The sequence below is a fragment of the Hetaerina americana genome, unplaced genomic scaffold (assembly GCF_022747635.1).
Source record: "Hetaerina americana unplaced genomic scaffold, ioHetAmer1.1.p SCAF_3, whole genome shotgun sequence".
NCBI classification, from domain to species: domain Eukaryota; kingdom Metazoa; phylum Arthropoda; class Insecta; order Odonata; family Calopterygidae; genus Hetaerina; species Hetaerina americana.
In genome coordinates, this window is record NW_027286874.1 from 30,235,428 (window position 1) to 30,260,543 (window position 25,116).

The following is a 25,116-nucleotide window of genomic DNA, read 5'->3' on the forward strand; positions in this document are numbered from 1 at the left end:
ACTACTTTCAAATTCTCAGCATGGATTTAGATCTGAAAGGTCTACCACAACTGCCATATGTCAGGCAATCTACAGCATACTTAATTAATTAGATGCTAAACGCAAAACTCTTCGAATGTTTTTCGACTTAACAAAGGCCTTTGATGATGTAAACCACAATAATAATAATAATAATACTTTATTCATTTTAAAAATGGTACAACCATATTAAATGTCGTCAATATAAGTATTATTTAACATATAAACATACTTTCTTAAATGTGATGAAAATTGTCACAAAAGAATTCATCCAATGAGTATAGTGGGTGAGCAAGTAACCAGGTATATACCCTATTCTTGAAACTCTGGATACCATCTGATTTCAACTGAGTAGGCAGATAGTTATACAGTCGTATGTTCATATTGTGAAATGTGTTGTAAGTTGATGACAATCTACAATAAGTAGTATTTAGATTCGATTTACCTCTTGTGGAATAGTTATGGAGGTTGGATCTTAATTGGTAAGTTTCTAGATTAACTTTCACATGAATCAGAGCCTTAAAGATATACAAACAAAATACAGTCATGATTCTATACCTAATAAAAAAAGGTTTGCAGGAATCACGTGGTGGTATATTAGCAAGAGAGCGAATAGCTCTCTTTTGCAGCAGCAAAATTTGTTTAACATGAGGGGAATGACCCCATAACTCAACACCATAATTCAAATGACATTGAAAGAAGGCATGGTAAAGTGTTAAACGATACTCATTTGAAATGATAAAGTTGAGCTTTCTTCACATATAAACAGCTTTACTAAGTTTATTACAGGTCTGACTGATGTGAGTCTCCCAATTAAGTTTTGTATCAATATAAATTCCTAGTATTTTAGCAGTTTCAATATCAGTTATTTTTGATTTAAGACTGCACACAATATGCTGAGTTTTGTTAGTATTTAATTGTAAATGATTAACATCAAACCATTCCTTAGCCTGTTTTTGGGTAGCACTAGATCGTAACTTTGCATCTTCTAGATGTTGACACTTTTGCACAAAAGTATGTCATCAGCATATAAAACAGATCTAGGTTTCATATTACAGGGCAAATCATTAATCATGATAATGAAAAGTACTGGGCCAAGCACAGAGCCCTGTGGTACACCACATTTTACTTTAAGAGCTGCAGACCGACAGCCATCAAGTTCAACCAATTGGTGGCGATCATCCAAATATGACTTCATTAGTTTCAGTGCAACTCCCTTAATACCATAGACTACTAATTAAACTCAAAAGAATAGGAATTAGAGGAATTCCTCAAAATTGGATGAAGTCCTATATGCACAATTGCACTCAGAAAGCAGTGTTATCAGTTGATGGGTCAAAATATTCATCTGAAGCATACCAAGTTAACAAAGGGTTTCCACCAGGCTCAACCCTTGGGCCACTCCTTTTCCTGATATACCTCAATACCCTACCTAACTGCTTACAGAATTATGAAGAAATAATACCAGTGTTGTATGCTGACGACACTAATGTAATAATATCAACACAAACATATCCCAGCCTTATGGATAAATCAAAGTATGTCACACTTGCAATAAACAAGTGGTGTACAGACAACCTTCTAGACTTAAATGTAAATAAAAGTAAAATAGTATACTTTACACGTAATAAGAACATGCCAGATGATCGGCTGGTAAAAATTAATGACCAATCAATTGAGCATGTGACGGAATGTAAATTTCTAGGTATTTCTCTGTGTGCAAATATTTCTTGGGATACGAATATAAAAGACACCTGTATGAAACTACAAGTAAAACTGTACCACTCAATTTATACTATGGGGAAATTTATTCAAATATAACCTACAGTATAATATTATGGGGATCAGCTGCTATTTCTCAAACCATCTTTAAAATGCAAAAGAGAGCTATTAGAATCATCACCAGGAAATCTCACAATGCTCCACCAAGGCCTATTTTCCATGAATAAATTTGCTACCACTCCCGTGCATCTACATTATGTTTTTAATTCTATATATAAAAAATAACATTGGCAACTATCCTCTTAACTCTGCCTATCATCATCATTACACCAGAGTAAGGAATGACATCCATTATGAGAATATAAGAACTAAAGCATTGAAATTAGGACCCAATGAAATGGGCATCAGATTATATAACAAACTACACAAAAGTATCAAGGATACAAAAGGAACTGCTGCATTCAGGCATAAATTAAAAATATATACACAGTGTATTATGTTCTACTCGTTTGACGAATATCTCAACAATATTCCTGACCATTAAGTTCATACTTTTAGTTTATGGTCATGGTTCGATTCATGTTGGTAATCAATGATTTTTCTTAATTGATATATCATGTGCATGTCACAGCCAATGTTCATGGGTTTGTGCCAAATATTATGTAACTGTGAGCAACATTTCTTTTATGTATCTTAATTGAGCCAGTGTCATTGCTCCTTTTTGATGTGCCTTATATCATGTACATACACCACCCACCTGGTATTTTTGTATTGTGATCTCTGGGCAAATAAAAAGTAATAATAATAATTATTATTTTTATTTTTAGTGATTAATTGATTGTTTCATTACCTACACAAGAACTTATGAAAACTCTTTGGCAAAAAATGCCACCAATTCTATAAACAATGAAATTGTATTTATAAAGCAATTATATCTTCCCCACTCCCACAAAACTATCACAATCATGATATCTCCTACAGCTTGAAAAATGTTAGTAAATACTATTAATCAGACACTGCTAATTATTAGCCATTTCATAAGGTTTATAGCTAATCATTTATTAGTTTCTATCTTATTTCTCATACACAATTACATATGTACATCTGTAATCTAACTACTGTAACATCTGCCAATTAATACATCCCTCAGTTCAAGAAAGACATAGTAAACCCCATGAGTCATATGCAATTAAAGGTCTCTTTCTGACTACACTCTTTTGCTTGCTGGATATCATTTGATTGCACACATTCTTAAAGAAATGAGTAAATTCTGACAATACTCCAAAAAATTAATAAATAAAATAATAATAATAAATACCAATAGAAATGACACTGCTATATTTTGTGAATATTTAATTTTCACTCTACTCCTTGGAAGTTATAGATGTCATCACAGTCAATTTCATCATTTTTTACTACTTTTAATGATTTTTGACAGCGGAAAAGGCAATATAAAAAAATTAAAGAACTAAAAAAAAAATGAAAAATGGGGCAACACATTAGCATTAAATAAAAAATGAGAATGGACTTCAGTTTTGCAGAAGATAAAAAGTTGCAAATAACAGACTAAAATTTCCAAAATTATCTCAAAGAATCGAGTGGCCGCAGGAATGGACTTAAAAGGAATCATAACACCACCTTAAATTCACCAGAATTCACCTTTTAAATGCATGATAATCCTTTCCTGGAATTTTAACCATGATCTTGTAATGAATCAATGAACTAGCCTCTAATTTATCTACTGGACCATTTATTGATGGTGTAACACAAGTGAAATCAGTTTATTAAAAAAAAACCATAGTAATTACAATGTAATTATGCAGATATTTAGGACATATTTGAAAATTATTCCCATTTAATAATTGATGTGCTAACTTTACCTGACGAACCAAATGTGATGTATTACAAGACACAACACCTGAGCTTCCAACTGCATCCAATGAAAAGGATGATGACCATTCACCATCTTCAAGGCGCACAGAAATCTTTTTCTTTCCAAAGAATGCTTTTCCTTTAGCACCAAATAAGATTGGGCTCTTTAAATCAGCTGGGTGATAAAGGACATTTGTTTGATCGTCTGCTGCCTGCATAAATATATAATGCACACCATTATTCATGTTGGCAACATATGTACAATTTCAACAATATTATCAATGACATCAATGAAAGCACAGGAAGTACATACCCTTTAACACTATAGGAAAATAAGGCTATACTAATTCTTGTGATTGTTGACAGGACAAATTATTTTATTTAAGAATAAAGTCTTGATAATAAGGCTTGGGATACCTTCCCTGTCTTGCATCTAGGTTTCTCAAAAAGTCCTGGTACTGATACAATCATAAAAATCAACCACTGGTAAAAAAGATATTTCCCAAGATGTGAACCATCGGCTCTCCATTCGGCAGCAAATCGCTTAAGTGATTCCCTGTCTGTGGTGAAACATATCCCTTCATTTTATCCTATTCTATCCTTCATCTATTAAAATCTATTTTTTTATCAACAGCATTACATAATAAAGTTACTCTTTCTTAGTACATACTGAAAATGGTATTTAACTTGTTATCTGAGGGGAAGATGGACTTTCAAGTGTACTGAAAGTATTGCCACTTCATTTTATGATGTGATAGTCCACTGAATTGTCAAAATAGCCATTTCCTCTGAGGTAAAAGGACTCTTTGAAACTTTTTATGGATTTTCTTGTTTATTTGATTAGTCATCAGAGAAGGAATATTCTTACTATATCAATAACAGGTTCTCATGGAATGAGGTTTTTTAGAATTAAGATGATGGATTAAAAAAATAAAGGTTTTTATACGTGAAATAAATGGCTGATATTTCAATGAGCCTGTATTCCAAATTAAGTGAGTTATCATCTATTTGTAGAAGAGACTGCATGCCACCTGGTTCTTAACATTTTCATATGTAGAGGGGAGATGAATTAAGATGCATTTATGGAAAACCTTGTTAGATTTAATTTTAAATCACTTTTTTATGCAAAAATTTAGAATATATCAGAATGATAACTGTTGCATCAGCAGATCATTCTTTTGAAAATAACTTTCATAAGCTTCATACTAATGTGGATATCCACCCATGTGGCACAAGAAGTACCAACAACATTCATGTCACTCACAAAAGGCAAAGATCTTGTGATACAGAACTTTAGTAGAGGGAATAAAAATGTTAACCACTTTCCAAAATCTATATATCTAAAGAATTGATATTTAAGAGCAATGTGAAAATTTTCGCTGCGCTGAATGTTTCTTGGAGAACCTCTAGAAAGTGTAACCATCTCCATAGTCTATTAACCATTGTATTTTCATTCTGTTATATGTGCTTATATGTTAGAGGGTATTGACCAGTAATTGTTGTATTTTGCATTCATAATCTTTAATCACTGCCTGAAAATCATAAACTAATAACTTACACTACCAATAAACAATATTCAGATTGAATATAATACTCTTACCCTGTATGTAAGTAGATATCCTGTCTTGTTGACCATCCAGCATGGTGAAAAGAGACTTAGTTCTAATGTTCCACCTGATTTCCCTGCATGAACTCCCAGGTCCAACGTTGCATCTTTCATTGCATCATAGGATTTAAATGTCCAAACTGATATTTCAGGCTGATTGAGCATTATTTCTTCCTGATATGACCACTCTCTTTCCAAGTAGTCAGATATCTAAAATATAGTAAATAATCCTTCTTAAAGCAGTCATGACAATAATTATTAATATGAGAGGCCAAATTAAACTTTTGAATGAAAATTTCCAAGTAAAAAGAATTTGTTTTGTCCAATGTGATAGGTTTTGAGGTTCTGGATAATCAAGGATAAAAATATTTGGATTACATTTGATACATTATATTAAAAATATGGAAATATCTTAAAACCTGTAAAAGACTTATTCTCCTCTAGCTGCAAAATGAGTAACTTCAGCTGACTTCATTCATGCGCTGATTTTAACTTACCTTAACAACAAGGGAACATGCTCCAGGACAAGCTGAGGGTAGATTTAGATCTTCACCAGCTTTCAGGTTATGATCTCCAAAGACACCATGCTGAGTAATAGTTACATCAATTGGCAACAAGTTCCTCAATATTACAGTCGGCCGAAGATACACGCGATGACAAATGCTGGCAAGGGTATGTTTCCCACTTTTACCATGAGGTATTCTCTCAGTCTCACCAATTACCTGCCATCAAAGAAAAATTTCTGTTTTATGCTTATGCCCCAGGGTAGGAAGCTTATAAAACCATGACAAAGTAGAATTGTAGAAATGGAACCTTGGTAGCGAATTCTCCTGGTACTTATTATTTAAAACAATGGTTTCTCAAGCTCCTGAATTCATTCCATTAAAAATGCTCAAAAACATTTTTCATCGGCATAATTTTAATTATGTCCCTTCCCTGGTATTATGCCCAGGGATTTTAATTAATTGTTCAGTATAGTTTATAATTTTCAATTTAATATCTGTAGATTTATTTAGAAGAGCTTCAACTTAAAAACACCAATCAGAAAATAATTTTACATTTATCTAAATAGCTGCATTTTCAGGAATTTCAGCATAGTGGGGCATAAGACATATCCAGATATAGCCACTTTTTTAAGATAAAATAAAATAATCACACTAACACACGTATGAGTCGGCAGTTGAAAAATTGTTTCAGTGCGAAATATCTATTTGCCAGTTTGAAGCCCCATAATTACACACATGATAGTGTATAATAAGAAAAATTGACCCACTGGAAAAATGAAGAAATAAGAGCAAGGAACCTTACCCCTTCAAATTATTTCCTTCAATTAACTTTTTAAAGAACTAATATAGCTGTGAGCCTATATTTGGTGGTTAAGTAACATTGACAACCAAACACTATTTCTGAGAGATTTATCTCATATACTTTTTTAAGTAAATACATTAAGAGTGAAGTAGTTTTAACATATTACCTGAAGGTACACAGGAGATCCACCTTCCTTGGGATCACAGCGCAATATAGAAGAGAAGTTTGAAACCTTTTGAAGTTCTTTCCAAACAAATGGGACAATTGAAACTGTGGAGCTACAAGAGAAATGCACAAATATAACAATAGCATCATGTATGAAATGACCAAAATATATCCAATTTTAGAAGACCATTCAAAATTTAATTTAAATTATTCAAGGAAAAAATATAAAATTTAAATTCCTGTCAGGGGTGAGATTTTACTTTTTGTTTCAAAGAAAACAAGGGAAAAATTTTTTCCAATGAAATTTAACCACTGAGTGATTTTTGTCACTCTATCAAGTTCTGCAGGATCCTAGTTTTGCTTGTTAATATTAATGAGTTCAGTTACTTTTGCATTCTTACAAACTTTCTACTATTCCACAGTGATGAAATTCAAAAGAAATAATATTTATTATGAACAGCAGTTACAAGTAAAACATCAGGTCTCTCAGATTTTTAATTATTTTTTACAATTTTTTTAATACCTGCAGTGGAAAAAAACTGATTTTTGGACACACACCATGAATGTAACATAAAAATTAAGGCATAAATGGCCTAATTTACAAGATTAAGGCATAAATTACCTTTTCCTTGAAAATCCTAATATATACCAATAAATTATAATGAGAACCTTGTAAATATTTGGAGCAGGTTTTCTTACTTCTGAACACGGAAGAAAAGCTCCGCAGTGGGAGAATAAACAGCACGAAGTGGAAGATTAAGGACACCTTTTGCAGCTAATGGTCCACCAATTCTCTCAACTTCATTTCCTCTTGGTGTCATGTAATATACTTCCACAGGTTCTCGAAGTTCATTGATAACCTTGAAAAAAATTGTCACAACCAATTATAAAACAAAGACAATGTCAAAAGAACCAATGGTTTCTGGTTTTTCAGCTTTTTGATCTACACTTCATTACATAGTATATCTGCTCACAATGGCATGTCAAATAATTAATTCACATACAATGGAGCACAGTCTAAGTTAATTAAGGACAAGGTACCAGCAGATAACCGAAAATGATAGATAATTAGATAGGCTACCATTCTGGAACATTTAGGCAATAATTTATGGACATATTATGTGTATCCTTTAGCAAGTTTTTTATTGGATTTTTATCCTAATTTCTTTCATCCAATCATTTATTCCATTCACCATTCCATAAAAATTACATTAGTTAAAATTATGCACATTAATTTGACACAGTTCCCATGCCTCATTTTAAGTAGAAAAATCAGTGAAAATTTATGCGTGTAATGTCAGTGGAAACAAAATTCATACCAATTCTATGCTCTCACCCTATTACATCAGTCAGGTAACATGTGTTTCAAATAATTTGTTGGAATTAGTGTGCTCATTGCTAAAAAATTAATAGATATATCAACTAGAGAAAACAACCCCACTGATTTGGACTTACATCTCAGAATAAGGGTAGTTATAAATTGCTATGAAATGAATACACAATAGTTTTCTGATGCTATCCATTATCACACACTACCACTCCCCGTAAAGAAGGCAACAATCCATGAAAAATTTAGCAGCTCAAGAGAACAGAGTGCTACAGAGTTCAGAAGGTTGTTCGCAAATACCAACTTGAAATGGCCTTTCAGAGGTCCTAGTTCAACTCATTCTCTCCATATGAATTCTCAATTCCTACAAACCTAACAAAACAAGGTCACTGAACACCCCTTCTCCAAAATCTTAGGTGCAGATGACTTCAGTCCATGCCTTCGTGCACTACACTTTGAAAATTCCATGAGCATCCAGTCAATGATTTATAAATAATTTTTACAGTTACATTGGCCACCCAATCTTTAAAATATTCCCAAGGAAATTAAAACAGGAGAGTCAGTTAAAAGAAGCATATGCAGTCACTCAACCAAGCCACGCCAAAGTAATGTTTTAGAAGATGCATCATAACACAACGCTACTACTTAAGTTATGAAAATAACTTGAGAATGGCTGGAAAAACTCTTCCAATGGATTAAATGGACAGTCACCCATCAGGCAATCAGACATTGGATGTTTCGTACTCCACTGCATAACATCCTTAGTTCATACTTAACACAATTTCATGAAGTATTTATCAACATGTAACAAATGTATCAATATAAATTATCCTGATTTACAAAATTTGTTAATTCAAAATCAAGCAAAATTTAGAGTTAAAAAGCTGACCTTTTGTTTTATGAGAATTTATAAACTAGCACTAACCTTGACTTCCACAAAATTTGTTCACCCTAATAGTTATTGTATGTACCTTTGAATAGTGTAAAAAATGTCTCTCCCTTTTATGGCCATTATCATTGAACTATGGAAAATATTCTATCATTGAACGTCTGAACGGTAGGGTGAGATGATTGATATGAGTACTCTTGTGTATAGATGAACAAGAATGCAAATTATTGGTCGCATTACTACTCCTGAGGACTGATCTAAATCCAAAATGAAATAATATCCTGAAATACTTCAAATACAGGTACAAACTAGGTGCTCATGCTTTTTTTTATTTCCTCAGTCAGAATTTACCTGAACAGCACTTCTAAGAGTCACAACCTTGTGACCATCCTCCACAGTAACTTCAGATATCAGAGACCAAGGCTCTCCTTGGTGTCTTCGAAGGGAGAAATGTCTCCTTTCAACTCTTGCTATGGGCAAGTCCACTTTCCAATTGCCAGGACCACCACTAGGTGCTGAGGCTTCTGTCAAGATCTGAAAGCAAGATGCAAAAATCAAATTTCTTTACCGACCAGATACATGGCATGCAAATTTTCATATACTGCCAAAAATTCCTAATATCTAAGGAAACATGATAGCATTGGTATCAAGGAAAAACATTCTTAAAATCCTAATCTTACTTCAAGACACATAAGTGAAGGGGTGGCTGAGAACTTTCATTATTTTCATAATCATTATTGACAGGTGAGTGATTCAGGATAGAGAATTTTTTTTAAGATATGAAGAGTGAGGACTGAAGATAGGCAGCATTAAGCTGCTAGTAATGAAAGTTTCTACAGGTCCTCAGTTCAACATCCTATGGAGCTCATTAAGTACTGCACCCTTAGAGGTTAAGTGCCCTTTGAATGACACCTAAATATTTGTATATGACTAGGAAATCATTGCAAAGCTCATCAAATCCAGGATTTGAATGTAAATATTCCATCAGAGAGTAATACATAAGTCACCAGAAGCTGCATTTAATTATGCAACAGAGACTAAATGCCATTAGCACACATTTTTAGCAAATGTGTCCTTTATTTCTCATTACATAAAATACAAAAGAATAAGCAATTTTACAAGAAATATTTCTCAATCTAACAAAAAAATAATTAGAAATAGAAACAAAGGCAAAAATAAAATGAAGGCATTGAAGAGCAACAAAAAAATTAGAACAAATTGAGTAGCTTTAGGCATAATATGGTGGAAGTCGAACATAATGAATAACTGATCGTAGCACTTTTCCACTTGATAAAATTTTATTTACGACCAGGTTTACCTGATGATGATATAATAAATCCAAACCCGGTCGTAAAATAAAATTTTATCCAGTAGAAAAGTGTTACGATCAGTTATTAAAAAAAAAAATAAGCTTTCAAATTTAATAAACATGAAATAATTTTGTCTTTCAATTCAGTATTTTGGAATAAACCTATTTAAGAATGCAAGAATAGCATTTTGGTCAGACACATTCATAAAAAGAATGAAAGTAGTAAAATCCAAATGATATAACTCTCATTTGTTAGGCATTTTTTATACATGATGCACATATTTGATCAACTCAGGTGATTTATTACTGTGGGCCATGCTTGCCTTTAAACATACCACACTCCAGCACTCTTAGTGCTCGTTTTCAAATTATTCCTTCCTCTATGTTTATCCGTCCATCTCTTCTCCTAGCACATGAAACAATATTGACTGCCCAGAAAAAGCCTGGTACTTGGTTAAATAAATTACTGCTCTATCTAACATTGATAATATTGATGAAATAGCTTCATGGTCACAAAAATATATTTGAAATAAGTCCAGGCTTGAGTCCTAGTTTATTCAACCATTTTTTTCTTCATAACAGCGTTTTTCTACCTTACCAAAAACCTTATATTCACTGTTCATTATCGTATCCATTCCCTCAAATTTAGATAACATGGAGAACATACTTTTTTGATAATTGAGTTATTTTTGGTAATGAACACTTAATAATCGGTAATGAATACAGTATACAAATCTACAAATACACATACACTTATGTAGATTAATATTTTTTATTTTAATTAATAAATTACATACTAACTACGCAAGCCAAATAGTCACCTCCAATGACAGAAGCTCCTCTCCAGCATTTAAGAGATTACCCTTATCGTTTTTGGCCTGGATTTTTCCCAACTGTACCTGAGCCCCAGACTGCAAGCATATCTCACGTATATTATCCTTGCCATTTCCATCATTACCAGTCATACAAACCTGAAATTAGAATGATTATAAATGTCATTAATGCTTGAAAGACTAGCATTAAAAAAATTAATATAGTTAAAATATTTATACTAATGCCCATGGAGTACAGTACATGGAGTACATGACCTAACTCACCAAATTCTATTCTTGAGAATGGGGTCCAATGGCTCCCCATAAAAATATATGAGCGATAATTCAATAGGCAATTTAAATTTAATAATAATAATAATTTATTCATTTTGAAAAATGGTACAACCATATTAAATGTCGACAATATAAATATTATTTAACATATAAATATAAGTTCTTAAATGTGATGAAGATTGTCACAAAAGAATTCATGTAGTGAGTACAGTGGGTGAGCAAATAACCAGGTATATACCCTATTCTTGAAACTCTGGATACCATCTGATTTCAACTGAGCAGGCCGATACTTATACAGTCGTATGTTCATATTATGAAAGTTTTTATAAGTTGATGACAATCTACATTAAATAGTATTTAGATTTGATTTACCTCTCGTGGAGTAGTTATGGATGTTAGATCTTAATTGGTAGGTTTCTAGATTAACTTTCACATGAATCAGAGCCTTAAGGATATATAAACTAAATACAGTCATGATTCCATACCTAATAAAAAGGTTCACAGGAATCAAATGGTGGTATAATAGCAAGAGAGCAAATAGCTCTCTTTTGTAGCAGCGAAATTTGTTTAACATGTGGGGAATGACCCCATAACTAAACACCATTATTCAAATGACATTGAAAGAAGGTATGGTAAAGTGTTAAACAATACTCATTTGAAATGAGAAAGTTGAGCTTTCTCAATATATAAACAGCTTGACTCAGTTTATTGCAGATCTGATTGATGTAGGTCTCCCAGTTAAGGTTTATATCAATATAAATTCCTATATTTTAGTGGTTTCAATTTCATTTATTTTGTTTTAAGACTCCATACAATATGCTGGGTAACTTGCAGCATTTAAATGTAAATTTTTAGTATCCAACCATTCCTTAGCCTGTCTTCGGGCATTACTGCATAGTGCCTTCTTCTATAAGTTGACATTTTTGTACAAAAGTAAAGTCATCAGCATATAAAACAGATTTATATTTCATATTAAAGGGCAAACCTTTGATCGTGATGACAAACAGTATTGAGCTAAGCACAAAGCCCTGTGGGACACCAAATTTTACTTAAAGAGCCACAGATTGACAGCCATCAAGTTCAACCAATTGTTGGTGATCATCCAAATATGACTTCATTAGTTTCAGTGCAATGCCCTTAACATCATAATATTCTAGCTTTGATAGTAATATTGAATGATTAACACAGTCAAAAGCCTTACTAAGATCTCATAGAGTCAAAGAGACTGATTCCCTCTCTTCAAATGCTTAAATGACATAATTAACTATGGACTCTGCAGCCATAATAGTAGATTCCTCATATCGAAAGCCATACTGTGATTTGGAAAAGAGATTACTTGACTCAAAAAAATTACATATTTAATCTTTCATATAGTTTCAAAAATTTGACCAAAAACGGGGACTATGGAAATGGGACAGTAGTTAGTTCAATCATCTTTATCACCTTTCTTATAAACAAGTACTATTTTGGAATATTTTAGAGCTGTTGGAAAATCTGTCTCAAAACATAAGTTGATTAACATAGCTAATACTTCCGCAATGAACACAATAATGTCCTTTATTAAGGAATTAGACAGACCATAAATATCCTTGCTGTTTGGTTTTTTAAATTTTTTAGTCAATATAACATCAAATGGGGTGGAAAAATTCCATTTAAAATTTAAATTACTTGGGAGAAAATTTTGCAAAATGTTGCCAATATTGGCATCGTCAACTTTTTCAGAGAAGAAATTGTCTTTTAAGAAACTGCTTTTAAGAAAAAATTGTTTACAGTATCTGGGGTGAAAGGAAGATTTCCTTTTCCATTACCATGACCAACTTCTTCATTGACTACTCTACAAGCTGATTTTGTTTATTTTTTGCATTCAAAATAAAATCCTTATAAGGTCTATCTTTTTCACACCTAACCGAATTATAATAATCTCTTTTGTATTTCAAGTAAGCATCTTTGTAATGCAGGCTTCCACTGATTTTGTAAGAGTGGTAGTAACTAAGTAAATCATTCAACTCCTCAGTAGACCTCAGTTTATTTGCACTTTTAGAGATCTTACAGTTCAGTATCTTTTCAGGATAGCAATGTTCAAAAATGTGTTGGAAATTACCATTAAAAACTGGGGAAACAAGTTTGATCTACTGAGTCTGTGCAAATACCATGCCAATTGATACAAGATAAAAGCAGTTGAAAAATCTCTACGCTTTCTATTGTTATGGGCCTCATGATTATGGTTTTACCTCTATTAGGGAATATCTTTTGAGTTATTTGAGTCTTAAAAGTGAAACTTATACCTTAATGGTCAGACAGGAGGTAGTCAATAACACTTATACTCTACAGTTCAGACAGCACAATTGATCACTACATTATCTAGGCAGGTGGAAAGTTGAGTAGGCTGTTTGCTTACCCAGCACAAATTATAAGAAAGCAAAAGATTTTCAACAACCAGACAATCGCTAGTTTTTAGTGTTATGTTGAGATCTCCACAAATTATGACATTGGCTTTCAGAGTCAAGAATACGGATAGTACTAGTTCCAGTTGATTGCAGAAATGTTCAAATAAAAGATTAACTTGGCTTCCAATTCATTGATTCCATACTAACACCCAATTTAAACAATGATTTAGGGATCAGGGATTTATATAATACATAGCTGAAATATAATTTTTTTTATAGTAAAAGAAGGTAAAATCTTCTGTCATCGCCTTAATCTATTTGACAAGCTGCCTCTTCACTACCATCAGGGCCATTAATCTGATCGTACTTCATGGTGCTTGATAATGAGCTACGCATGCTTGATCAGTGTGAGATGATGGATCCTTAGGGAGCAAGCTACACACTTTACCAAAGGTGTGAAACTGCACTCAGATGTTGTCTTCCACAACACAATCACACGATTCTCATCAATTGTTTCACCTGCATGACTTTGGTTTCACCCTTTGGAAAGGTGCTACTGTGGGAGGATACAAATGTTTTTACCCACAGTCCCAACCACACAGTTGACTGCTCAGAGGCCAGAAGTCTGAGTCAGTGCCTTATCTACAAGGCCATTCATCTTGGATAGCTGTGTTTCCATCTGAAAAGTCTTCAGGTGCATATTTCTTGGTTTGAGTTACCATTCATTGCAGGCTATGGTGCTCATCAATTGTCCTTTTAAGTTAAGAGTCAGTAGGATATAGTTTCAGGCTTTATTGTGTGGAACTCCCTCTTGAACTTGAAAACAGAAAATATTCCACAGTATTGTTTTTATTTAATATGTATTGTATATTATGTCGTAAGTCAATAAAAAACAAACTGCTGGATTGTTCTTCATGTTGTCAAGTTCAAAACACAGCCTACTCAATTCATTCCTGTCCATTTGATTTGATGCAATGGGGTTGGCAACCACATCAGGAGCTGGAATATCAAAAATTTTTGAGGAAAGAGGTTCAACCAGTAATGTACTCATCTGACCACGAGATTTTCGCAGGTGGTTGGAATAGTCCTGCAGGTTCTTTTCAGCAAGAGATGTCAGTGTTTTGGATTCATCTCATACCACAAAGAATGCATCCTCACCATACATCCCATGATTAGAGTCACGGGCAGATTTGCATGCAAGTAGATCTCCCTTGAGGGCCCCCTTCCACCCCATGTGAGCTCCTTTGAGCTTTTGTGGTGACAAAGGTTAGTATTAACCATCATTTTCCTCAACATTAACCTTAAGTTTAATTTCTCACTTCAGTTCCTCAAAGTCACTTTATAATGAGTAGCTCTTTTTTATAAACATTACTTACCATAAAATTAGTTTCTTTCATTTTGAGATTTATAGGCACTCCTAGATCATTTTGCACCAGGTAAGGAGCATGAGGTCTTGAAGTTTGAGTGGTACTCTCTTGAATGGCATTTTGAAAAGCTGTCCCCAATATGTTCACCACATCTAGGCAGGTCTTGGTAACAGATACTTCCAAGTTTTCCTAAAATGAGATGACACAGTATAAAACATTCATGATCATAAATTAAAAAAAACATTATTTACCCTGAATACTTTATATTCTTTAAACAGGATTTATGTTTGTGTGAGGAAATTTTTAAAGATGATTTCTATCCCATCTTTAGGTACCTAAGTGAATGGATTACATGAAATCTCACATGGTGGCCTTGATTAACCAATGAGCTTTCCCCAGGAGTGCGTGGTTTTGGTCATTCTTGCAGATGATTCTCTCCAATATTTTGTTCAATAGGCTGCTAACTATCATGGGAAACCTAAGTACATATGTGCAGAATTTACTAGTGTGTGTGTTATGAGGTTTCTTATGATGAGCCCTACTTACCACAGAAGCTCCGTCAGTGATTGTGGATATCACCTGACAAGTGGTCAATTATAGAAATGAATTATGAGTAAATGAGGGCTTTTTCTTCAATTCTTCATATGTGCATGGCTGAAATATGCACAACTGTTTTAGTGCAGGAGATTTTGTTATTACTTCTTATATAAAATTGCCTAAGACACTCCAAATATCTTATTCATAGTAACTTAGGTTTTAGTGGCATAATTTCATACAAGAAAATCTGCTTAATAGAAGATTGCAAAGAAAGAACTTATTCAAAAAATAAATAAACAAATAAATGGAAGAGTGAGAATAACTTTACCTTGGAAGAAAATACAACGTTAAGATGAGGCTGTGGCAGTTTAACTTCTTCTAAATCATCTGAATTAGGACTCAGCACCTGTGCAGCTTCCTCTCCTCCACTTTCAACCTGCGGCAAAAAAAATAAAAATTTTATATAATATGTAAATTTTAAATATTCTGACAATCTTAACTGAATCACTCTGAGAATACAAAATGAATAACTTCAAGGAATACTGAAAATATTTATATTTAGGAGATTGGTATGTTAACATTATTCTAAAGATAAATATAGGTTCATATTCAGAAGAGGATATGATCTGCTAAACATCTGAATTTAACAACCAACTGACATAATAGAGATTGCAATGCAAAATTTATATAGAAAGTATCGGGAACAATTTTTTCCTGATGTGACAGTACGTTGCACCATGCAGGCTTGGAGGTGGGGGGGGGGGGGGTTGACCTTAAACACACACTAAACATTCAGAACTCTGGTTAAGTGTGTACATGATCACAGATCATATTGGCATTGATAAGATAACAGTGCACACCATTGTCACTGAAAATTTGGGGCTGTGAAAGATCTGCGCTAAACTCATCCCAAAGGTCTTGATGGATGACTAAGAGCAGAGTTGAGTGTCTGCTTACAAAGACCTTCTGCAACGTGACACAACGATTCCCTAACCCCCTTACAGTCCTGACTTGGACCCAGCAGACTATTTCCTATTCTCAAAAGCGAAATCCTCCCTCAAAGGACACCACCATGGGACCCCAAGTGCTGCCAAAGAAGCTTGCACACCTACTCTAAAGGATCTTCCAAAATCCACCTACCATGGAGCCTTTGAGGCGTGGAAAAGCCACTGGAAAAGTGTGCCAACACTCAAGGGGTGCACTTTCAAGAATTTTGAGGCATTTTAGCAATACCTGGAATAAATTTATTTTTCCAGAAACTTTTCCCAATACCTTTTTTAGAAGCCATGTACAATGGATATGCCCTGTAGGATTGGTAAAGCCTATACATTTAAGTATCATTCAAATCTATACTTAACTTTTCAAGGGCATTACTATGCCCCTCTACAATAGTCAATTTCTAGAGTAAAATCTGTTCAATGTGCCTGGCTTGCAGCTCATGCTTTATATTTTATTGATGATTTATTACATAACTATAAAACTATAGAGAACTACACATAACTTGATATTGTCTATTAAAGTTGTTTTCCAATATATGCTTAAGGAGAATTATTTTCCAGTAATTTGGATTGGTTTGATGAGATCAATTGTGATGTATCTTACCATCTAAAAGATCAATAAATATTATTATTATTATTTACCCCTACATAAGGTAACATGAATGCCCTTTAATTTAGCTGTTTGAGCTTTCACAAAATAACATGAAATTAAAAAAAATTTCACAATAATAAATATTGTTTAAAAGAATGCAGGGTATTAAAACATACCCTGGATTACCTATACTAATGGATCCCATGAGGACTCTTTGAAGACAGTATTTACCTCAGTGATGGATCTCTTTGGTTTTTTTCATTTTTAGTTTTACTAGTTACTGAGTCTACAAACAAAACAAGTAATAATAAAAAAACATTTACTCTGGGCCCAATTTTATATTTACCAGTAAGGTTGTTTTCAAAATTATCACCTCTTATAAGAACATAATATCCACTGCAGAGGGTCCAAGATCTTATGCAATGTCGTTTGATTAAAGTGTTAGGTTTTAGTTACAAAAACAACCTCAGTAGATATAAAAATAGTTCTCTAATTGAGGTAATCCAAGCTATATACTAATATACTGATATCCTTTTAAAAAATATTTACCAAAGTGACACAAAAATTATTTGAATCAAAGTATTGCCATGCAGGTAAATGTTAGGAAAATAGGTAAGACAGGTGTCAATTACCACCAGTACTTTTCAACATATACCTGGAGGAAATGGTAAAAGAGGCATGAGAAGAACTGTAAATAGGAATAGAAAGTTGGGCGAGGAATTCATAAAATCACTTAGGTTTGCTCATCATAAAGCTTTAGTTAACCAGTCAGCCAAGGGGTTACAATCATTACTAAGCATATTATAAAATCAGTGAGATAAGTATAAGATAAGAATCAATGTAAACATAACAAAGGATATGTGATTTTCAAAATAGAGGAAGACTAAACTTATCACTACAATAGCAGGGTCAAAACTAGAGCAGGTGGCGAATTTTTGGCCAAAAACAACACACTAATGATGCCGCAGCCACCGTATTCCCCAGACCTGGCCCCCAGTGACTTTTTCTTGTTCCCTAAACTGAAGAGGCCCATGAAAGGATGATGATATGCAACGCTATGCTACAAGATAAAGACTGCATCGAAAGAGGAGCTGAACAAGATCACAAAAAATGATTTTTTGAAGTGCTTTGAGGATTGGAAAAAACCTGGCACAAGTGTATAATATCTAATGGGGATTACTTTGAAGGGGACAAAATAGATATTCATGAATAAATAAATAATTTTTGAAAAAACACATAAGTCATGATACTTTTCGAATAGACCTTGTACTCTACATTTATGACATAAATAATGCACCTAAAGGCCCACAAAAATAATGCAATATAGGAAAATCTTCATTGACGTTTTCTCAATTTTAAAAATAATATGCCCATAGCAATGGCAATGCTATTGCAAAAATCGAAGGAATCAGCAAATTAGTGACCAATAATTACAATATGGCAATTGATCATTTCAGAACTAAGAGCAATCATTATGTTGTACTTTCATTGTATCCACTTTTAACTGGTAGTGGGTTCTGTAAGATTTAAAATTAAAATATGTCTTGTTTCAGGGATATAAATAATAAATTTAATCAATTATGGAAATGTTAAAAAGAACCTCTGATTCTAGCTAATGGGAACATTATTTGTGGAGAAATTTCAATTGCCAATAACAATGATGAGAAGCGGATGGGGATAAGGGATGGGAGAGGATTAAACAGTGAAATTTTTATGCACAGTGCTCGATTACTCAATGGAGAATCTTTTCATGATTGGAACCTGCAGGACACCAGCTGGATGTTGGTGGCACTTCACAAAATTTGAGTGGCGCAAGATAACAGGTGGTCATCAAGGTTGAGATGCGGTATGATGGAAGTTTAAGGTGAGTAGTGAGGGATGAAAGTTATTCAAGGAAGAATCAAAGAAAGAGGGAGAGGAGAGAGAAAAAGAGAGGTGCAACACCTTCAATGGAAAGGCCATCTTCATCACACAAAGAACAAATACCAAATTACTGTACAGCAGATCGAGGGAAGCAAGGTGAAAGGGAAAAAAGGGGAGTACTACAAAAAAGAGAGTGGTGACATTTTATTGAATTCAACTACTTCATATCTTTTGCCAACTTACATCTCCATAAGAGTCCCTATGACCATCTTCTTGAACCCTAGGAATGCATTTTCATGTGCAAATCCAAAATAAGTTAAATTCAGAGCTAAGCCCTATTGTCTCCTCCTATTATCCTCGTGGATTTTACCCATCCCTACCTCCCTATGTCCCCTTCTCTACTTATCCTCCCACCTATTTCTTTATTTTTCCATCTTACTTCCCCAAGATTTGTTGCAGTCATTTGGTGATCATTCTTTGTCTAATTAAGATGGCTTATTCAATACATTGCTTTGAATCTCCCTCTTTTTATATCTTCTTCCCATTTTCCTTTAACATGCTTCCTTAAATACCTTTCATGCATCACTACCGACCCTTACCCTTCAGAAGACCACATCCTCACCTTTGTGTATATCTATGCTCCTCGAGCTCAGTGTAGGTGCCACCAACATCTATCTGGCCCATTCCATTTTTTTTTTTAATTTTTACGAGATTTATTAACTGCCAAAACATTTAAACAAGGGCTGAAATTATGGCTCCAAATTCATAAAACAATAGTTCCGATGTCTCCACCACTTGAACTCTATTTTAGTTTTCAAGCATAATTTTTTTGTAATTTCACAGTCACTGCCAAGAAACAATTATCAGGGAAGCAAAATACTATAATTCTTACCTCAAGAAATAATTCCCATGGTTCACGCTTAATACTGCCATCACTTTGCACAATTTCAACAGTCTCAATGATTGGTTCCCACACAGCAAGACCTCCATTATAATAATCCATTCGTAAAGACAAGGAGCTCTCGATCCGCAACTGGAATAAAAAAATTTGTCTTTAGAGGAATTGTATTTAACAGCATTTTTAAATTAGGAATTTCATGCCCTATTACTAAAAATGTATATGAAAAATTTGTGGCATTAAAGGATTAATATGTTCAAATAACCTTAAATTCCCAATATTCTAAATCTTATTTTTTTTATTGACAAAAAATATTTAAGTACAGCAAACTATAGATTACTCATTTAAACTATTGATTTTTTTATTATACCCCATCATTTTTGCAGCAATAATTAGACATTGAAAAATTGTTAGTCAGTTACCACTTCAAGACAAATTTGCATTATGATAAATTTTAAAACTATGAGCTCTGAAAAGAAATTCATGGCTCACACAATTGAATACTAACATAATGATTGTACCTGTCCTTCTTAAGATATCTTATGGGATTTGAGTACCCTCACCGAATTAACACTAATTTGGCAGTTCCTTAATACTACCCTGTCCAATAAATATGCGAACTGAGGCCATATAATAGGAATAGGGAAAAGGTGCAGGGGGCCAGATCTGGCATATAAGGAGGATGATTAAGGATGGTGATTGATTTTTTTGCCAGAAACTGGCAAACAATTAATGCTGAATGTGCAGGTGCATTGTCATGGTTAAGGATCCATCCATCATGTTCAGTTAAAATAGTTTGCATTGTTGATTTTCCTAAATTCAGTTCATCAGCTATCATTCGGATAGTTTTCCGATGATTGGTAAGGACAAGAGATCGCATACAATCAATGTTGTCGTCAACACAGGTGGTTGAAAGCCGTCTCGGCCTTGAATCATCCATCATTATTATGCAGTGGTATCTTGTCGGCCTTCTTTAAAACGCTTAATCCACTTGAAAATGGATGTTTTCTTCAGAGCATTATCACCGTAAACAGCTGTCAACATTTTGTGTAATTTCTTTATAACTTCTACTGCACTTTACCAAAAAACTTGATGCTGATTCGTTGCTCCATGATTTTGTCAATTTCCATTTTCGACAAGTAGTAAAAACAAGGACAAAAGAAACTAACATAACTGGCACCATATGCACAGCTGGACGATCCGCCAAGCACAAGTGGCTCATTGGGTCTCAGGCAACTAGCGCCACCAGTGGGCAAGGCTATAGTCTGCGTCATGGCCGCCAGATTGCACTAGTTCGCGCATTTATTATCCAGACCACGTATATTAAATGACAGACGTAAAGATATCTATTAATAAGGTGCTACATTATACGACATATATGAGTACCTACAATATTACAAAGTTTTAAGGCATAGGAAAATAAACACCCTTTGATAAGGATATTATTTGGAAGATTGTCTGAGATGTAGTTTGTTGCAATGTCATTTACCCCAGAGCTATGACTATAATGGCACAGCGAATTTTGAGCATTTACTTTTTTTCTTGAGGGAGACAAAGAAAATTCACCATTTGAAGGTCTATGCTTTCTTCACAAGCAACTAAAGGATGCCATCTAACTCTTAATCAGAAAAACTATTGACCTTGGTCTTATGTCATCTCAGATTATTTAGATTTCATTGACTAACAAGTACAAGGACATGCTCGAAGTTGTAGGGTTCTAGGATCTTTTTTTAAGTTCACTCCACCTCCTTTCATCACTTTCCTGCCTGTTCAGGATTTTTTGGTTTTATTTGAATCATCAAGCCTGCAAAACCAATTCGTACTGGTTAATACTCTAACATCAAATCCACGTACTCAAGAGGTATTGCCTATCTATTACATATTAAGCACCTTCAACTTGTGATGGGTTTTATTTTAAAATTGGATTGTCGTTGGGCTTGCCAAATAATAAGCTTACAGTACTTATGCATTTATACTCCCATGATTCTGTCACTATTCACTGTGATCCTTCTGAAAAAATTGCAGTTAGACATTTATCAGTTTGATTTCCACTTGGAAGCCTAGACCTCAACATAAAAGAAAAATTTTGATTTTTTCCCCATATTAATTTAGATTTTGCAAAAATTGCACCCCTGAAGTGGTCATCTCAAATGGGTGACCTATAAATGAAAAAGTGCACATGTGTAATCAAGACTATCCAAGAGCAAAGCTGCCGGATGATAACTTAAAAGTTGCTGTATAAAAATACTAGTGTCTTACTTAGGAGTCTTTTCTTAATTCAAGTTTTATTCATTTATTTGTCAGCAGTATGGCACTCTTACATTTTATTAATCATCATTGAAATCATTGAACAAATTAAAATTATGACTCATTGAATTGAGTATGATATTTCATGAAGGCTCGTTTACTCTATACCTAAATGCAGTGCCATAAAATAGTAAAATGTGTAGCTTTAAAAATTATGGGGTTCTGCAAACATGGACTTCATGCTTTCTTGCAAGCTGAAAAATCGCAGGGCAGACCTCTGGGATTCTTAAAACATCAGACTTTCCCTGATTTCCTGATGGCCTTAAGCCTTACTTTGTCATATCATCTGTGAATTTCTTTGACTGTAATGCCCAGACAGTGAGTTTTTATGCATTTTGTAGACATTGCCCAAGGCTATCTATGCATAATAATTTATTTCATATTATCGGTATTTGTGCACAGTTAACATGTTTTACTCAGTTTTCCCCTGCAACAATTCAAGGTCTCAGAGCGATTTAATTTTTCCTGCATGAACTTAATTGCATTTAAGATATTACAATATTCTCATAATTGAAACAGCTGTGGTAGGGTAATCATGTTCTAGCGCTCAATGTCATCTTGATTAATGGGTAAGATTCATTGCAGGTTTTTCTGAAGACTGACCCTCAGCAGTTTTTAAAATTCATGATCCCAAACAATAATATATAATTTCCTTTGAATAAACCTTGCATGTAATAATTTTTTCTGCATGGAATGCATTATTGTATTTTACATTAAATTATTTAGGAAAAATTGCATCACTTAATGCTGTCATGTTTAACTTTGCAAGAAGGACTACAGAACAAATTATGCCTGTTGTATGAGGTTCCACTTTACTTAAAAGTAGAACACTTACAACACTATAATTCAATTATTATAACTTTCTTGAGATATGATAAAAACACACCAAGTAATGATCAAATGAAGTATGTACTGGAGATGTAATGGAATAAAGGAATAGGTAATCAAGAGGTTTAAAGTGGTCAATTAAAACCTATTTCTACACCCCCACAAAGGAAGTTACGAGTTATCATGAGAGACAAACATTTTAAGTCCTTAGATGTCATACTAAGTTCACTTATGCAATACTTTATTCTCCACATTAATTTGGCTTACTCGATTCACACACTGCTCAAGTGCAATACATTAAATGCATACACATAAAATTTTGGTGTGCAAGCAAAACAATCCTGTGGGATTTCAGAGTGATAAAGAGAATATAATAATATGGTACGAGAAGTCAAAGAGTACTTAAATACTGATTAGGCAGTTAAAAAGAAAACATAACTATAGAGAAAAATTGATTTCATTGCGCAGTGCTAACCAAAGGGCTCAAAAGCTGAATCCCACCCCTGTATTTCAATGTCATACAAATCACAGTGACATGCAACTCTGGTTAGCATGCATGTCACAGAAATCTCCTTGAAGGAAATGGGGATGTTCTGGTTATGTGATAGGTAACAAAAGAATCGAGTTCCATTGTTAATCAAATCAAGATGAATTTTCTAGGGCAAATCTCTATCCTCTTTTTATCAAAATGTTAAACAAATCAACATTTCAAATTTATAAGGAAAAAATCTATAAATTTTCAACTTTAACAAATCATCAAATCAACAGAAGCGATTTTTTGGGCTAAAGAGATTAATAGCTCCACCAGTTGGCAAAAAATAACTCAACATGAACATTTTTTTGGTTTTCATTTACACCATTTTGTATATTAAAAAATTACAAGCAAACTCATGTGATAATTGTCACCTATATAGGACCTGTTAATAAAAGAAAATATTGGCATGTCATTATTTCTGTAAAGAATCATTGTACATAAATTAAAAGAATATAAGCCCACGATCCCTCCCAGCATAAGGTATCATAGCACTTCTGTATTAAATGGAACTTAATTCTAAAGTAAAAATATTTTCTACTTAACATTAAATAATAAGAATCATTATTGTGAAGTTTTCTACAACATAAAACAAAACATAAGGAGACAAAAAATATTGTAGTCACTGTAGATGTGTGTAAAATTGGACTTCATGAGAAAGAAAGTTAGGGCATTATTTTTAATTAGAGACAAATGGTATGCTTTTTCAATTTCTTCAACTTTTTTATAAATTAAATAATATAAGTAAATATATAGTCAAAATAACAAACCCTTGAACTCCAATCACATATTTTTCCTTGATGAGACATTTGAATGAGGAGTAAAGGAATGGCACGTCCACCGACCCCAGCTTCAAAGGCAATCTGGATAGAAGGCACTGAGACTAAAATCAGCTCACTTTTAACAGAGCCTGGGGATGTCTGAATATTTTTTTCAGCTTGCAAAACCGCATCTTCACCATACTCTGAAAATATAGATCATGTTTGTAAAAATTAAATTCCTGTTTAATGAGTTTATATTATAATTTTCAAATGGCAATAACTTGAAACAGAATGACCAGAGTAACATTTAAATGTCAGGAAACTTATGACTGCAATACAGCACCAACTTACTGGGATGCGAGTTAAGCATAATATCATACCATAGCCCTTACTTCATCTCATTTTTATTCACTTATTATACTATTATCCGAGAAACAACTTACTAAAAACAGAACATGGACATAGGGTATTTTACTGAAATGTTGCATTTACATACTCATTTTAATATGAATGATTCTTTATTGAATTAAAATTAATAGTAATATTTATTCAAAGAATTACATGAAATATAGAAACATAGAAAAAATCAAAAATTCATATATAAATAAGCAAAAGTTAATTGAGGTGTTAGGTAAAACTCACATAAATTCTATTATGCCTAAATTGGGTCAAGCGAATGATTCATATTCTCAAATATTCGTTCCATAGGCTAAATCATACCCTA

The 25,116-nt window shown here is 33.4% G+C and overlaps 1 protein-coding gene across 2 annotated transcripts in view; it reads right to left on the minus strand.

Moving 5' to 3' along the window:
* The window catches only part of Vps13 (vacuolar protein sorting 13C), a 136,054-nt gene that overhangs the window by 43,178 nt on the left and 67,760 nt on the right, over positions 1–25,116 (minus strand). For both annotated transcript variants that reach the window (XM_071588676.1, XM_071588677.1), the window contains 11 exons: positions 24,402–24,595; positions 19,959–20,099; positions 15,942–16,049; positions 15,086–15,265; positions 11,038–11,187; positions 9,259–9,441; positions 7,391–7,551; positions 6,693–6,804; positions 5,716–5,940; positions 5,213–5,428; positions 3,621–3,824 (listed from right to left, as the gene is read on the minus strand). In XM_071588676.1, coding sequence (XP_071444777.1) covers positions 3,621–3,824; positions 5,213–5,428; positions 5,716–5,940; positions 6,693–6,804; positions 7,391–7,551; positions 9,259–9,441; positions 11,038–11,187; positions 15,086–15,265; positions 15,942–16,049; positions 19,959–20,099; positions 24,402–24,595 — 1,874 coding nt within the window. The remainder of the gene's footprint in view (positions 1–3,620; positions 3,825–5,212; positions 5,429–5,715; positions 5,941–6,692; positions 6,805–7,390; positions 7,552–9,258; positions 9,442–11,037; positions 11,188–15,085; positions 15,266–15,941; positions 16,050–19,958; positions 20,100–24,401; positions 24,596–25,116) is intronic.